This window comes from Corapipo altera, unplaced genomic scaffold (assembly GCF_003945725.1).
Source record: "Corapipo altera isolate COAL_440 unplaced genomic scaffold, ASM394572v1 56, whole genome shotgun sequence".
Classification (NCBI taxonomy): Eukaryota; Metazoa; Chordata; class Aves; order Passeriformes; family Pipridae; genus Corapipo; species Corapipo altera.
The window spans coordinates 9633526-9650677 of record NW_020884896.1 but is presented as its reverse complement, the minus strand read 5'-3'; the positions used below and the strand labels follow the sequence as shown (position 1 = coordinate 9650677).

General features: G+C 39.4%; 1 protein-coding gene across 1 annotated transcript in view; it reads left to right on the top strand.

The window, feature by feature from the left end:
• Positions 1-16625, top strand: part of LOC113949401 — a 133847-nt gene extending 117222 nt beyond the window's left edge. Inside the window, exon 8 of the mRNA XM_027647930.1 lies at positions 15520-16625. Within this exon, the coding sequence (XP_027503731.1) occupies positions 15520-15595 (76 nt within the window). The 3' untranslated portion in view covers positions 15596-16625. The remainder of the gene's footprint in view (positions 1-15519) is intronic.
• Positions 16626-17152: the final 527 nt, after the last annotated feature.

Here is a 17152-nt window from a genome sequence, read left to right as displayed (position 1 = left end):
ATGCTGCGAAAAGTACAGATACCTTAGTCATTATCAGAGGTTATTCAGCCTCCAAAGATTTATTTGTTGGTTTTGCTCTGGATGGTACAAATGTTATTTCTGGAAAATTAATTTGTTTCTTAATCATTGTTTGAGAGACTCAGGTAGTGATGGCAGATACCTGAGATCTTGCAGATCTGCAGAGAGCTTTTATTGTCACAATTACAATATCTGATCCTATTATTTCTAAAATGAGTTACTGAATTAACAAACTACACAGTGAATGAAGGCTCAAACATCAACATTCAGCCTATAACATGGACAGCCAAATTTGTTGTTAACAGTCAACTCAAATATTCATTGAAAAATGTACCCTGTTTTGGTCTGGCAGATGAACAGAGCTTGGGATATATCAAACAAGCCTCTTAAGTTAACTTGTTTGCCACCATTTCCCATTAGTAATTCCAAAACGGTTGAACAGAAGGCAGGACAATTGTCTCAACCAGTACAAAGACACAACAGGCTGATATATGCATTGAACATGAGAGGGAGAAACCCAATTCACACATACTGCTGCAGAGCTCTCCTGGATATCAACACTGCAATACACAGCAGAAGGCTGTGTAGGAGGAATTTTCTTCAAATCTACACTCCCTCTGGGCCTCACGTATTTTAGGGCTCTATCAAATGAATTTGGGAATGAACAGCTGTGATTTTTCATTCAGGTAGGGACAGACGGATAAATTAGCCTGGATGGGATGCTCCCACTTTTCATAAACCTGACACATCTCCTGGTCAGGGAAAGAAGCTCTGACAAAACCTCCCAGCTACAAAATAGGCCTGGTAGTGACTTGTGAGGGATTAGGGTAAAACTGAGAAAGACCATTACTCAGTCTCCTAGGTCAGTAGCCAGATGCTTCTTCATCTAACTGTGCTTTGGCATCTGGGCTGCTCATCCCCAAGATGTAGTTTTAACTGAGTAGCATCCCAGGTGAAGGCTTGGGAGTAAATGAACTTACTCTGCAAAATTCAAAAGGTGCAGAAGTAGTTCTTTGTACCTCACAGACCTCTTATTCCATATTCTTTTTCTATTCCCGCTGGCTCTGACCCTGTTTTGCTTTCTTGTGGTGGACAGAAAGAGTTGGCAGTTTTTACCTCCAGCTCTTCTCTTCTGCATGAAAGCCATGACTTCATTTTGTTTATTTTTCCAGTTTTTTCATGTGTTGCCTGTAGACTCAAGCATGCACAGAGATGCAGCATTCTCAGCAAGGAGTTCTACAGCACATCACTGAATTGTTCCACCCTGCCAACTTTCCTCCAATTTTCACCTTCTCTTCCCACATCTTCTTAGTGGATCACACCCAACAAATAGCTGCTGCTCACCTCACTGTGGCTACAGTCATCATTCAAGCTGTGCTCGGTGGTGGGGTACAGCAAAGTCTCCTCTAATTAACAGAGACAAACAAGGACTACTTTGTAATGTGAAGATATGCAAGGCCAAGTTAGATACAAGAAAACAACTAAGCAACTGGTTTTTTGCCAAAAACCTTTTGTGAAGTGCCAAGAACTGTGGAGCATTGAAACTTTACCGCCATTCTCTTTCTGTGAGGAACATTGGCTTTGACCTGCCTTTTCCAATATTAACATAATTCTATGTGTGCGTGTCATTAAAATGCACAACAAAAAGAACTGCTTCGCTGCCCATTGTCCCTTGCTGGGAAGGAACAAATTGAACAATCCAATGCCATATGCTTGTCACTTTGCTTCATGCACTGCTGGAATGTTTTCAGATACTCTGGTGCCTTCAATTAGGATCTCTGTATAAATGATTTTTTTGGACAGAACTGTGACATCTAAAGTTAAGTATGAATTATATCAAGCCAAGCAAATGTGACATCCATTAGAATAAGCATGTAGCAACCTTCAACAAATATATGTGTTTTGTGGAGTGCTTTCATCTGGCTAAATTGCAGATGACTGGCTAAGGTATGCCTTGATTCTTGATAGTGATGCTATTCATGCTATCTGAGTACCCATAATTGGGAAGTGACTTTTTTAGATATAATGTATATCCTCCTCTGACACAAATGGCACATACAATACTCTTAAGTGGTCTTGCTGAAATGGAGTGGACTGCTGACAACTGACAAGATCAAATGGAAGTGTCTGAGACTGGTCAAAATCTGGAAGAAATTTTGTGAGAAAAAAAAAGTTTCCAATTTCAAAATTCTTTTTCTTCTGAAGGATTTGTACCTATATCACTTATAAGAATAATTTTTCATTGTTCTTGCTTTCAGAATTTTTTCTGAACGCTTTATGTAATGGTTTAAGGGCATTTTCCAATTATGCCAATTGTGTCAAATGAAGTATTTAATTTAAAACATCTCCTTAATTTGTTTCTTGTCAGATGTCATTGCATTCTTCTAAAAGAAAAAAAAAGAAAAAAATCCATCCTTTCATTTCAAAACTCTCCAATCAGCATTATGACATCTTGAAAATCTCTAATCCATTTCACGGGGATTAGGACCAGAACAAGCATTTTTACAGTCGACTTCCTCAATGTGCCCGAGTTAATTGTAATCCTTTCCCGAACCAGAAGGTGGCAAGCACTCTCAAAGTATGAGCTGGATCGAAACAAGACAGGCTACCTTCTGAGGAGAAACTTCAGCCATCATTGTCTTCAACTCAGCCATGGGTTTCCCAGCCGGTGATGTGTGTTTTACAGCGTCCAGTAAATCACAGCAGGGCAGGACTAAAAAGGGAAGTGTGGAAGAGATTTAAACGTATCTTCTATTGTAATTTAAGCAAAGAACTCTGAGACGAAAGTAGAAAATAATTAGGTAGGAAGTAAAGCTGACCGGAAAAAAATGAAATTTCCTCCCCTTGTAAAGGAAGGGCTCCATAGAGATTGGGCTGGCTGCCAAGTGCGGCCAAAGAGGAGCCATGGAGTACCTTGAGCTAAACTAGCCCCACAGTAAATATAGATTAATCTTACAGAATACTAAATAAGGTTTGTGTGGATTTTCCCAGAAAGAAACTAGCCCCAAACCTTATTTAATGATTTTCACTGTTTTTCCGCAAAAGCTGCACACTCTTTCTGCTAATCTGTCAGTCTTAGAAAATGGAGCAATTTGTGCGTGAAAACAACAATAGTGGAAAGCTAATGTGTTCTGGGGTGCCAAGGTGGAGGCATTGTTAGGAAATTGCCTCCCCATCATGTTCTTCTCAAGTATTTTAGTTAAATTTCAGTCTGTAACTTAGCCGGGGGAAGAGGTCATCCAGGACATACTACAGAGGAGTACCTGAATGGTGAATTAATACACTTTGAGAAGTCTGTTATACAAGGAAGCCAATAGACCCTCCATGTTAGTATTGCTTATGTCATGACTTAATTTTAGCACTTGGCCTAAAGGCTTTGTGTCAGTAGGATTATTTTTCTGATAGCCTTTTTTAAAAACTATAATGTTTAATGAATTAGTGGATAAGAAAGTTTTCAAATAAAGGACATAATTTCTGAGCTTCTTTTTCAAATCCTGAAGGCCTCAAAGCATGAGAAGCCAACGCAGTCTTCAGATGCCCATGAGAGTTGACAGGAGCTGATGACTTGAAAGCAGTGAGGACACAATCCTCTTTGACATTAATCCTGGGCTGGAAGCAAGAGACAGATCCTGATGTTGTTCGTGTCCTTAATTATACATTGCAACAGTGCATGTGGTTGCAGTGCTGAGAAATCAAATTCATCCATACCACTCCATGCCAGGTACTTAGTGTAAAGGTGATCTCTGCCCCTTCCACTTCCCCATGGAAGCGTGAGGAAAAAAAAGGATGGAAGAAGATGTCAGAGAGGTGGGAGGATAATATCTCTATCCTCATGGCAGGCCACAGCCCCAGCTTTCCCTTCTCTTGACTGCATTTAATACTGGGGAAAGAGTGTCATTTGAGCTTTTTCAAAGGTATTACAATAAAGATACAAATTCAATCACAGCAGATGTAAATGGATTTCAGAAAAGACAGTGATCCCATATGAATTCAAGCTGTACTCAGAACAAACACACAGAAGTCTATGTAGAATTTGCCATCTTTATGGGACCCAGGCATGCCTGTCTTGTACCTTTAACCACCAAACATGTCCAGAAACAAAAACTGGCCCATTTCACCAACATGTTTCACATGAAGGGCCCCACTGCAAGTGGCTTCATAGCTCTGAGCATCTTCTCCTCACGGCTCTGCCAGCGGAGACCTGCTTTGCCCTGGAAAATAAAAATGATAGCATATTTCCCCCCTCATCCTCAGGTTACCTTGCCCCAAGCTGTAAGCCCAGTGCTGTTTGCACTTGAGACTCTGAGCTCATCAGTGAAAAGCCCTGTGTTTACTGAGCCTCTCTTTCAAGGGAGCTCAGAGTCCAAAGTCCTGCTGCTCCCTGCAAAATTCACGCTGACCTAGGGAACTGGTAATGAATCCACCGGCTGAAGGAGGAAGGGAGTGGGATAACATCGAACATAATGCCAAGGGATAAAGAGCAGTCACAGAGGAAAGCTGATACGTAAAGAGGAAGTTTGAGGCAAATAGGTTTTAATTAGAGTAGCATTCAGCCCTTTAGATATTTGCTGAATACTAAGCCAGATTTAATAAGGCATTTCCTTGCCAACCATTGCATACATTAAGGATTGTACAGAATGAGGAAAGATATCCTGAGGGAATCTTAAGAAGAAGAGACCTCAATCAGAGTTTAAAAGGTCAACTGTATCTTTTACCCTGCTTACAAGTATCCACCAGGGCAGAAGAATGTTATTGCCCACTTGTGCAGCTTCTGCTCACTTCTGCCAGCTCATCTTGTTATTCCATTTTTAGTAGAGGTCATTGCAAAATAGCATACCTGAATAAGTGCTGCCTTATTCAAAGCAAGGACCAGAAAAGACAAGAACTAGAGTAAGGAGCTATTTAAATTGGACCTGTAAATGATACGTCTTGCAAAAATCAGGGTGAGGCTGAAAAGTGAAATTTGCAAAGATTTCCTGATGTTTTTAGGGAAAGATATCCTACTCTTTTCTCCTGGTACTGATATCTGTCCTGCTCTTTCACATCTACAAAAATGGACTAATGCTCAGTGCCTGGTGCTTTTATTTTAGAAGTACTGTGTTACCCACATGGTGCAGCTCAGCACTATGCTGGTACCATACAGAGCAACACCTACCCAAGCAAAAGACACTAACTTTTCCTTCTGAAGGGATGGTAAATCCTGAGCAATGCACTGGAGGACTTGTCCATGATACAGGGAGCTTGCTGTGTGGAAAAACAAAGCAGAACTGTACATCCAATATCAGGTTAGGGGGACCTAGGCAAACCTTCTCAGATGGGTAGAAATTTCACCTAAAAATGGGTTTCCAGAGCAACTGAAGGTGTTTGGTTGAATGTGTCCTGTGACGTGTATTAGGGGTGAGGAATGGTAGGAAGGAACAATGGGCAGGGACATGATCACATCCTATATCAGCTTTCTCAGACTGGAACTTCTCTCTTTTATTTCTTTGCCATCTAAATGGCATTTTTATCCCATTAAAAATTAAGATAGATTTTAATATTAAAATAACTGTTTAAAAAAGTAAAAACAGAATAGGTTCACCCAGATTAAAAATGCATACATGCACTTTTTTTTTTCCTTTGCTCCATTTCTCTAAATTCTTCCAGATCAACACAAACAAAATTCCTCCTCTGACTCTTCAGTCTTCTGACTCTTTTACAGGAACTTTTCTTATTTAGCCCTATGTTTATGCTTAAAGATGCATCTGACCCTTTTTCAAAGTGTTAGTACCACAATACAGGCTGACACTGTACTGGGACTTTTCTGAGACTGTACACTATAACCTTCATACCTTCAAGCATCCTCTGCCTTAGATTTTTCAAAGAATAAAGAAATATCTATGGTTATTTTATGAGGTCAAAACCAGTCCTTCTTAGGTGTCTTTGAAAGCTGACTATATTCTATCTCTGACTGCTGAAAATGGTGGATTTTCTTTTGATATTTTCAGGCAAGAGATAGAAAACTAAAAGAAACGGGAGAGGAATATAAACCTTAATGTGCATAAAAATGGGGCAGGGAGTGAATGCAAGGAAAATTCACACTCTGGTTGGCCTCTCCTCCTCTGTAGCCCAGGCTGAAACTGTCCCTGTGACTACTGTCTTTGGCAGCTGTTCAGTGAATCGCAGCTGAAGACGCTTTTGTGAACCTATGGGAATCAAACATGCCTAGTTTCTCATAGCTCTGCTTGATATAGTCTCATCTTTATTTAATGCTCTTTTTCCCTGTCTGTGACTTGGTACAGCTCTCCTCTGTAATTGCCATTAAGATGCGCAGGCGAGAAGCATCGTGTGCTTGGGAGAAGAGCAAACCTCTCCACCTCCCTGTCATCCTGGATAGGTGTGAGATTCCGACTGGAACCAAGCCACAAGAAGACAGTCAGAAGTGGCCTGAGATTCTACTGAGAAGGGAGGGGCTGCAGCATTTGAGGCAGTTGCTGCTTATTTCTAGTTCTTGCTCCAAGAGAAGGCACAATCCAACCATGGCACTGAGAAGTCAATGAAAATTCTTGAGTTTCCAAAACCCAAGGAAATCCTGAGGTACAGGACAACAGCCTGTCAGGGAGTTTTTCAGAACAAAGAGGCTCAAAGTCGTGGTCTCTCCAGACTCTGGGCCCAAGTTTTCCCCTCTCCAGCTCATGTCCGTTTGGAAAACTTGTGTAATCCCTTACTCTAATACCATCTTACTACTCGAGTTGCTGTTCAGGCAGAATCAATATTGCATTGCGTTCTCATTAACTCTTGGGTGAAATGTACATGCTTCTGGCTCCAGTAAGAAAATGGATGCTAGTTCCCTGTTCTACAGATGTCCCTATTTGTCACTACCTTCTCAAGTATGACCCTGGAAGTTGGACTTCATTACAGCAAAATCCCCAGTCCAGGGGGAAATTAACCAAAAAAGGATTTATTTCTTTTTTTTTCAGAAGCAAACAAGCAAACAACAACAAAATGCATCTTGGCAATATAATTGAAAGAAACTCATCACTTTTAATGAAAGTTAAAGTGATTGTATTCTAAGCAAGTTAATTATATCACTGTATTATTTCTGCCTGACAGATTAATTTCATTTATAGTCAGTGGGGAGGTAACCCACACTAGAAGTCCATTGCAAAGCTTTTCATTGATTTTTAATGGGCTTTGAGTTGGATCTTTGGCCAATTTTGCCTTTATGCCTCTATAGTGCTGAGCCATGAAAAAACCAGAGACTTTAGTCCAATGTTTAGTGCATTTTTTTCAGAAGGAAAATGATCTGCAGTGATGGGTATTAATACTGTAGAGTGAAATAATTCCCCTTCTGACAAAACCAAAATAGCAAAAGGTGTAATAATGACCTGCTGAAACAGGTTTTCATAGGAAAAAGTAGTTTTCTTTCTTGCTCAAAATCCAATTTTAATACTTTTGTCTGCAAAAGGTCCTTTTTTCACTATTTTTTCCACTTAAAAATCATTATAAAAGCTTTGACAGAGAGTAAAGAGTAGTGTCTTCATAACTAAGTGCTAATTTTCACTTTTAAAATAGCATTCCCTCCATTGGTGTCACATAAAAGTGATGATGTTACTTTCAAAGAAAGCATCTTGTCCATCATTTTCTGACTATTTTTCAGCTTTTTACCTGTTATGGAATTGTTCTACAATTAAAGAAAATAGGAAAAGTTTAATTTACTCATTTATTTCCCCAAGGAAAAAAAGCCTTATTTTCTACAGAAAAGTTTGAATGGAGATCTTTTCTTCTAAAATCTCTTTGGGGCATGTTTTTCTTCTCTGCTGAGTATTAGATGCAAACTTTTTCATCTTCTTCATAAAGCATTGAATCAAACATCTTCCCAGTTGAATAATGGGGGCAATGTGTGTGCTGGCTGTCATTCTTCATGGCCCTCATGATGGTTGTAATCAAGGGTGTAGTCTTGAGACAGTCAGCTCCATCTGTGCTCTTCTGGTCAGATATTCAGTTCTTCAGCTGCTCAGTAAGACCTGAGATACTTTCTGATTAAATCAGAGCTGTTTAATCTACAGGGGTTTATACAATATTTGCTTTTGACATCTACATCCAGAGACCATATGTCATAAAAACGTGTAAGGTAGTAATGAACACTAGAGAGAGAATTATCCATACACAGAGATGGGATTTGAGGAAAAGCTGTCCTGGGATGTTCAAAATAGTAAACTTGCACTTCAAAGTTCATTTTGGGTTTCTTAAATACTCAAGTATGGGAATTTTCCTGATCCTCTTTCTTTCTCATGGAAAGTGTAAAAAGCAGGAAGTTTCCTGTTTGTGTTTGTGGAGTTCCTGAAAGTATAAAAAATAAAATTCTGCAGTTTCCATAACAGGAGATAATGGTTCATAGAGCTGAACCTCTGGTCTAAACCCCTCAGAATTTTAGGCTCCAGCCTCAAATGCATCTGTGTGATTCTTTACATGTTTAGAGAAAGCAATATCAAATATCATGCAGCTTAAATGTTCACTGACTGAAAGATGCTCAGGCTCAACAAGGTTTAAAGTTCTCTGTCCTGCTATAAAAAGTTCTGCAGTACCTCAGAGTTTTCTGTGATGAGGGTTTGTCCTATTGTTGCCATTCTAACTTTCTATTCCACCTGTTTATCCTGGTCTGTCTCAGCAGGTCACTGAGTGGGGCCTACTCCCTGTCCCAGAAGTGGCTGCAAGTCAGCGGCTGGTATTTAAGTGCAAAATACACAACTACAAGGGATATGCTCTCACTGGAATTTCAAATCCATTCATTCCACACCTTGTTTTCCTATTTTTATTTTATACTGAAGAGAATCAAGGTTGAATCCATTTATCATTCCAAGGTGTTGGCTCAGAGACGCAGGAGCATCTGTTTTCTTGTACTGGATCTGCTGCAAGAGAAGTCTCATGAGAATAGGTACCTCAGGAGACTGAGAAACTCAAAGGCAGACTAGTCTGTAAAATGACAGGCAGCAAAAACACCCTTGAGGTGTTCTAGAGGCATCTGGATCTGGCACTGGGTGATATGCTTTAGTAGTTTAAGAATTACAATGATAGTGCTGGGTTGATGGCTGGACTTGGTGATCTTGAAGACCTCTTCCAATCTTGACAAATCTATGATTCCCTGAAAAGGTACAGTGGAGTAGACCATTGAAAGAAAAGTCTGTGCAGCTCCTGATGTGTCCAAGAAGGCTCCTTCAGGCTCTGTGAGATGAGGACTGGGGAAGACCTCAAACCATGTCAGGTCCCATAGCCTATGGTCTCTGGAGAATCAAATAAGTCACTGTGTACAATGAGAGCCACCAGAGTGTGTGTCTTGCACATGCTGTGAAACTGTGAGTATAGTCCTCACTGTGGCCAAAATCATTTTACCCCACTATTCACGTGGGATTACAGTGCTGCCCATGATTTAATCCCCACAACTAGGCAGCCACAGTAGTTACAGGACAGTCAGATAGCCAGAAGAGAGCCACAGTGAACTATTAAGTATTTCTTCTACAGCATGATCATATTCATCTTACTCATAAGATATGGCTAATTTTTCACATGGGAGCAAAGAAAATGTGTTCATTTGTTTACAACATTTATAAGGTTTTATGGATGTGTTCCATATTCAATATTTTTTATGTCTGAACTCCCCCTCACATGGGTAATTTCACAGGACTTCAGTGCTTTTATGGTGGTGTAGAAAAAGGAGTATATCAGTGTGGTGCCTAGTCTGGAAAAGAGAAGAATGTGGGGAAGGAGGTGCTGCATGATAGAGGTCTATTAAATCTTGTGTGACACATGAAAGGTTTGCCTTTGGCAAAACACAGACTAGGAGGTGTTTATAGTTTCTTAACAGGAAGCTGGTTTAAAACAAAGCAAGGAATATACTTCACACAACTCAAAATTATGGATGTCCTTGCTGCAGGATAAGCTTTAGTGGGCGCTAAAATTTTATGACTTCAAACTGGAGAAATGCATAGAAAAAATATCCCTTGGAAGCTATGGTCATCCACTCCCACCCCACAAATATGTACTTAAAACGTCTGAAAGTTGGGAAAGCAGCTTTACCAAAGTTGTAGAAATATATATACGTTTGTCTTGCTATTGTATTCTTCCATAGAAACAGCATCCTGGATGGAGGAAAGTTGCCCTTATCCTGCAGGACTTTATATTCTGCATTTATCCAGCATTGCAAGCTTGAAATTTTTAGAGACATCTACTTCTATAAATCAAGTTGTAAAATGAGGTTCTCAGTAGACATGTGGCTTTCACTGTTAGTTGTGAAGTTAATTTGCCAAAATCTAATAGCTCTGTCTCCAGTGCCAACCATTATTTTCAGATAACAAATGTGATATCAGCAATTTTGATATCCTTTTAATGTGTTTTCTTTTAAGACAATGCTAAGTGGAGAATTGCTTAATGATCCAAAGTGCAACAAATTTTAACTACCAAAAATGAGCTTGTAATGCTTGTTAATATATTCGATGCATTATCACTTGTCAGGAACATACCACAGAGGCAGAGAAAGCGAGGCACCCTGTTTTCTTTACAGAGGTATTGCTCTATTTTTTGCAAGGAAATGCAGTACCGAAAGGAGACAAAGTATAATTCAAGGTAGAGTCCTCCTGTGAGAATGCACAGGTGACCTTAGAGAGGGTGATGTTTTCCCTGAGATGGGAGTTAACCAGCTAACCTTAAGGGACAACCATCAGTAAATGGGTAGCTGGTCCAAATGTGCCTGCTACTCAAAGGTATAGCCACTGTTGAGATTGTAAGACCCAAAAATCTCAGAAATCTGTGGAGAGCCCCAATGATTTTCATAGGCTTTACATCAGAAGTTTCCCTTCGAACACCACCATATTTTTCTCTAAAAATGAAGAAATTTTTCAACTATAGCTTTTTCTTCTGTTTTCCCTTTTGATGAATATGAAACTATGATACCACTCAAGCAAATCAGCCACTCAGGGATCCTTCATGTTGTGTAATTACTGTCATCTCAAAATAGGTGATATCCAGTCTGGGGTGCTCTGAGAAAGTTGTTGTAATTTGAGTGTAACTTAGGGTTCAGATGCAAGAAAGACCTGGTGGGAGTGGATCCTCACTACCTGGCTATGTGTTTACTCCCACCCTGTGGCAGACCCCTCCGAGTGCCCTCAGCTGAGCCTGCTGAGGGAGAGCAGCATTCACATAAAACAGCCCAGTTTGCTCACAGAGAGAGTTATCCCAGCTTGGCTGACACACAACAAAACCATCAGTGACTTGTTTTCTGAGCTCTCAGCTAAATTAGCCACAGTTGTTATTAGCTGAATAATTGAAACTACAGCTCTCAAGATTTTTATTTTGGGGGGATGTTTTTAAAAGTTGCTTACCTAATCTACAAATATGAGTACTTGTCTTTCTGTGATTTTCATTTAAGGAGCTGACATGAAGCCCCATCTTGCCCTCTAAATTATTATGAGATTTCATCCAAAGTGTAAATCACCAGTGACCCCTGATTCAAATACAGATTCCAGACCCAATCCTTTATGATTTTTCTTCATCATGAGAGTCATCCTCCATACACCACTGTAGAGGAAAAGGTATTTGTAATTGCTGCTTTCAGGACAAAAAATAAGCTGAGTAAAACAGTCCCACTGTACAAGATTACAATCACAGATCCAAGTTCACCAGTATTCAGGGAGGAATTGTCATATTATATGACCTGAAAGGAGTTTACTGTAGTTATTGGAAATCAACCATATTGTCAAGAGGTTGTACAGAGTACCTGCAGAGAAAAATAAGTCCAATGTGCTACACAAAAAATAATTACGAAGTCAACCCCTGATTATTTTCATAGAAATTGAAGACTGCTGGTTTATTTCATGGAAAAGCTTCCAGCTAATATAGTTAAAATATCTATGCCTCAGTAGATTTTCAGCATGAATCCACATTGGAGCTAAGACATGACATTTTTCTTCTGTCTGCAAATGATCTCAGGTATGAAGCAACTGGTCAAGCTGAACTCTACAGAGTACTTAGTATAGAGTAGCTATATATATATGCAGTCTTGAAGGCTGTAAAATGGCTCATAACTGAGCTATGGCAGCTTCCAGGTGTGGAGGACTATACCATCAAACAGCCTTGCAGCATTTTTATGTGTGCAGTTTCAGCTGTAGTAAAAATGAGACATCCTCTATTTTCCCATTGTGACCAGCGAACACCAGTGATTTTCCAGGGACTGTTCCTTGCCTCAAACCCTGTCCTACCTCAAAAGGATATCTTTCTCCTGGGATGGAAGTTGCTGACTCCTCCAAGGAAACGCTGCACCTACAACACAGATTTATGAAATTATCCAATTAAAGAGCAGACACAGAGCAATTGTAAAAAGGGAATTAAGGTGGGAAATCATCGAATGTCCTACTGCCCAAGGAATCTCAACATGGAATTGGTGTCAGTACCAGATCTGTGCTTACCACAGTAGGGTTAACTAGATCCCACATAAACTTAAACCTTTCCTCTGTCTTCAAGGATAAAGACCTTCACAGTTTACTTAATAAAGCAGCTGGAAAACCAGCCAACCCAGCTCAAGTCACCGTCTCTTAGCACTTCATTGTGGTGGTGCTGACAACTAATGCAGTGCAGGGATGATAAGGAAGGGACTTCTGTCTCTAGTTAATGTTGGCAGAATCTTGACTATATTGAATTGCACAGGACTAGTGACACACACACATCCAGTGCAAAGGAGTGGAATGCATTGCTATCAGCTGAGCCACTACATGCTATACTAGCTAAGGTAGTATCAGTGATGGATGAAAAAGCCTAACTCAACAATTCCTAAGAATATTTAATCCATGTATTTATTATGAAGGCTTAAACTCTTAGATTCAGCCTTTTATTATGTTTTGAAAATTCTCCGTTTTGAGATTGTAAAGTCACTGCTGCAGAAACTTGATTTGATGCCTTTTAACCATGACTATTTGAATATTTAGATGCCTGATGTTCAGCCCTGGGAGGCTAAGTACTCATGTGGCTTGCTTCTAGTAGTAATGTAATCAAACAATTTTTTTTTAGCCCTGTTTGTGCTCTCAAATCTTGCCAGGGTGGCCTTAGCCCAAAAGAGAATGAGCTGCTTGTTTGTGAGGCACTTTTCCTTTTACTGCATACTCTTGGGAAGACTTGTGTCACTGAAAATTATCAATCCCTGTGGACAAGTTCTCCCCTGGCATTCACTCTCACTGACCTTTCCCTGCACGTGGGAATGATTCCAACCATGCTTTATAAGCAGTGGTCTTTTATCCTTCATCAGAGTTGTCCAAGGGGATTTCTACTTTCTTAATATTCCTCCTGCTCTGTTTTTTGTGGTAATAAAGAGAAGCAAGGAGGGAACAATGACTGTAGAATAAGGAGGAGGAGAGGCAGGTAAACCTCTGGGAGCCATTGTACACAAGGAGGAGATACCACTCTCTGTGTCCAGGGAAAGATAATGAATTTCATTACTTACTTCCTCTAGTAATCTTTGCATTTTGGGACAGATCTTTCCCTACTACAGCCCAGTACTTGACCATAAGCTTAACTTTAAAAACACAGGCAGCTGTAGTCTGAAAACAGTGGGATGTGTTTGCCTACTTTACCACTTTCCTAAAGGCAAATTGTTCCCCTTTTCAGAATCAAACCCTAAAAAAGAGCCTGGGAAAATGAGCCTGGGGTAGAACAACAGAGCAATAGGCTAGAAAGATATAAAACTGTTGTAGAAAGTCATTTCTAGTTAGGAAAATGTGACTTGCAAGACTAATTTGAGGATATATCTGTCATGAGCCAGATAAGATGAGCCAAGACTTTTAAATCAGTCCATCCCTCCTTACTTTGGCTATTAGCAAAGAAAAAGAAACTTTGTGCATAACAGGGAGAATATGATGCTGAGCTAATTGAACGTGCATGCAGAGGGAGCAGCAGATGACAAGGACAGGGTTGGCAGGATGTTGTCAGATTGTTTGATTAGCAATGGGACGGTTCAAAACTCCCTGTCCTACCAGGGACTTGGCACAGATGCTGACACATGACTCAGTCCTCAAGTAGTTGTTCACAGCAATACTGTTTGGGAAATAGTCTGCTTCTCTGAAAACAGGAAAGGAATTAATAAAAACAAAAACAAGGATGTGAAAGAAAGACTACAAGACTTTGTCTATAAATGTTAGGCTCTGGCTCTTCTTTCTTCAAATACCATACAGGCTTCAGATGAAATGAGATATTTGAGGTGGGATAAAAACCAGATAGTCTGAAATTAAATCTAGCAAGAGTAATATGAGGGAGCATTGATGAGTAGGTGTTTTCTTTCCACTTCAGTCGATATCCACCTTATTGTTTTTCTCTGTGTGTCAGTTTAGACCAAACAGCCACAGAAATGAAATGAGGGGAGGAAAAAAAAAAAAAAAAAAGAAAGAAAATGTGGTGGATTTTTAGGGTTTTGGTTTGGGTTTTTTGTGGGGATTTTTTCTATGGAACAAACATTAAGAAAAGCAGTGGTACTATCTTCTAATGCACCAAAGTTGCATCTGTGCTCTAGAGAAGCTAAGAAAAAAAGAGCAGATTTTGGTCATGTGTATATAGGGGTGTGGAGAAAGTCTCAAACACCAAACCTACCTACAGAAGACATATAATAATTGTCTTTGATTACTAACAGCTGGTTTTTCAGTCTAGAGACAAAATATATATGGATTAAGAGCAATTTATTGAGCCATCAAAATCAGTATCTTCAGAAAGAATCGAGATTGTTGATGTTATAGCAAAGATATAATCCAGGTTATGTTGTTCAGACACACAGGTAAATATTGTCATTTGAGTGAAGACAGTTCAGAAAAATTAGAGGATCTATTATCTCCCCCGAGACTTTAAAGATAGCTTGAATTATGAAATAACAACCTAAACACCTCAGAAAAAAGATATACATTAATGTTAATTTTATAAATTTTGTGTAACATATAATAAGCTGACATGAGTCTGGACAGCTCTATTAAAGTCAACAGAGTAGAACTAGCTTTTATCTTGTGACATCTAATACAGAGTGTACATGAAACATATATAAAAATCCTATAGGTATGTGGAAAAATACTGTAATATAGTCAAAAGTCTATAATGGGATTTCATATGTCTGTTTACTTCCTTCCAAACTGTACATGTAACTACGATCTTGTCAGTTTTCCAGCGTGTTCAGATGGATGTAATACTTCTCTCTAACACGTCAGTTTTCTGACTAACCTCTCACAATAATCTATGATACCATTCCCTGACAGCTTACCACTGCTTTACATAAAATATGAAGGTTTTTCTGCAGTCACAAGTTGGATTCATATTCCATAATAAGAGTGTGTGGGAAGTGTATGTAAGCATAGATGTAAGTGTACATATGTGTAAATAGACAGACACACACACAAATCCAAAAGTATCTGCCTGTGAATCATGAGAATTACAATTAGAAAATAGCAAGCAGTGCCAAGCTGAATATTTCTCCTAAACTGAACATCCTTTCTTTTCCAGCTTTGTGGAAGGCTCCTTTGTATTCCGTGACCACAAAATTCTGTGCACCATCAGTGGAGTAACAACATATTGCTGAGAAGTGAACTCCTTGCTTGAAGAGACTTTGCAATTTTTTTAGAAGAGAACTGCCTCCAATTTCAGTCGGATTCATTAATTTACATTGTGATTTTCAAATGACTCATATTTCTTTTAGTAAAACAGACTAAAGAACACAACATCAAATGCCCAAGTAGGTATAGTTTCCTGTTCCAAGTCCCTCTGGAAATCCTGGAAACACAAGAACTGTTCAAAATGTTGTCATCTTTTCATGGCAACATCATTAGCTGAAGTTCCTCTATTTTAGCAGTCCACTGCCTTCACACCTGATTTAGAAGGCAGTGGGTGAAGAGCACATTTGCTTACACACTGCCCAAGCAGCTCAGACTGCCATGTCACACACACACCACGGTCATTTCCCTTTATTTCTTGCATTTTAGGAGTTCTGAGTATAGGTGAAGTACTGTTACAATGCCAAAGAGTAATTGCATTTTAGGTGCTATTTCATGGCAGCAGAGATAATTCAAACCTCAGGTTGATTCCAGGTTTCAAATATCAGAAAGGTGGAGCTGTCTGTTCAAGGGTTCCAAACTTACCTCAAGACTCACACTGGGCAAATGTTAAGTCCAGGGATTTGCCCATAATTAATTTTTTTTAGTGCAGGAAGAATCGACTCATATGGAAAACTACTGTAAAAGAAAATTTGACAAAGATGATGCCACAGTAACTTTTACTCTCCTGAGATGTTAAACCCGTGCAAGACAATTTATGAAATAGATAATGAGTGTTTGAAAAGCAGTGGTTAGTTACACTTTAGATAACAACCTCAATGAGCCAGCTGTCAGGAAAGTGATGGATTCAGCTTCTATTCTATGTTTACCTGCAGAAAACTCTGCTGAGACACAAGTAGGATACTCACATCTCTCTCTAGACAGAAAGTTCATGATAACAGGGGATTTGAAGAGACAGAAGATTGATTTTCATGAAAAGATGAACTAGTCATATTTCTTTTTACTTTTATCACCTAGTTGAACAGTTTAACTTTTGAGGAATGTAAATAAATTTATGTTGAATGCTAAATAAACTTTTTCTTTCTTTTTATCAATTTCCTTTTCTTTCTCTTTTTAATAAGTATTGTTTGGGTTGAGACCATGTTCATAAAGGCAATTCATGCAGGAGTCACAGAGAAAACAGGTGCTGTAAATTTTGAACAGAAGTGCTGAAAAGCAATGCAAAAGAGAGTATGGAAACCAAAATTACCGCTTTTGTCTGAGGGATTCAAGGTATAGAAGTAGTTTGCATGGAACTCCTAAGATGTCTCCTTCCATGTTTCTGGCAGAACTGACACAGGGTAGTGTATACATCCACAGCTGTATTCCCATTAAATCACTGGCAATAAAATGCTCCAGAATGAGACCCAAGTGCTCACATGCAGCACTACAAGGGGGCACCCAAAATGAGAGCTGCATGATCAGTGTCTGCAATGACACAATGTGCACAACTGGGCCTGATTTTCTCCATTCAAAACTGGAGACAGGCAGGTAAAATGGAGCCAATGACTCTAAAAGGAGTCATGACCAACCAGTGCCTTGAAGAC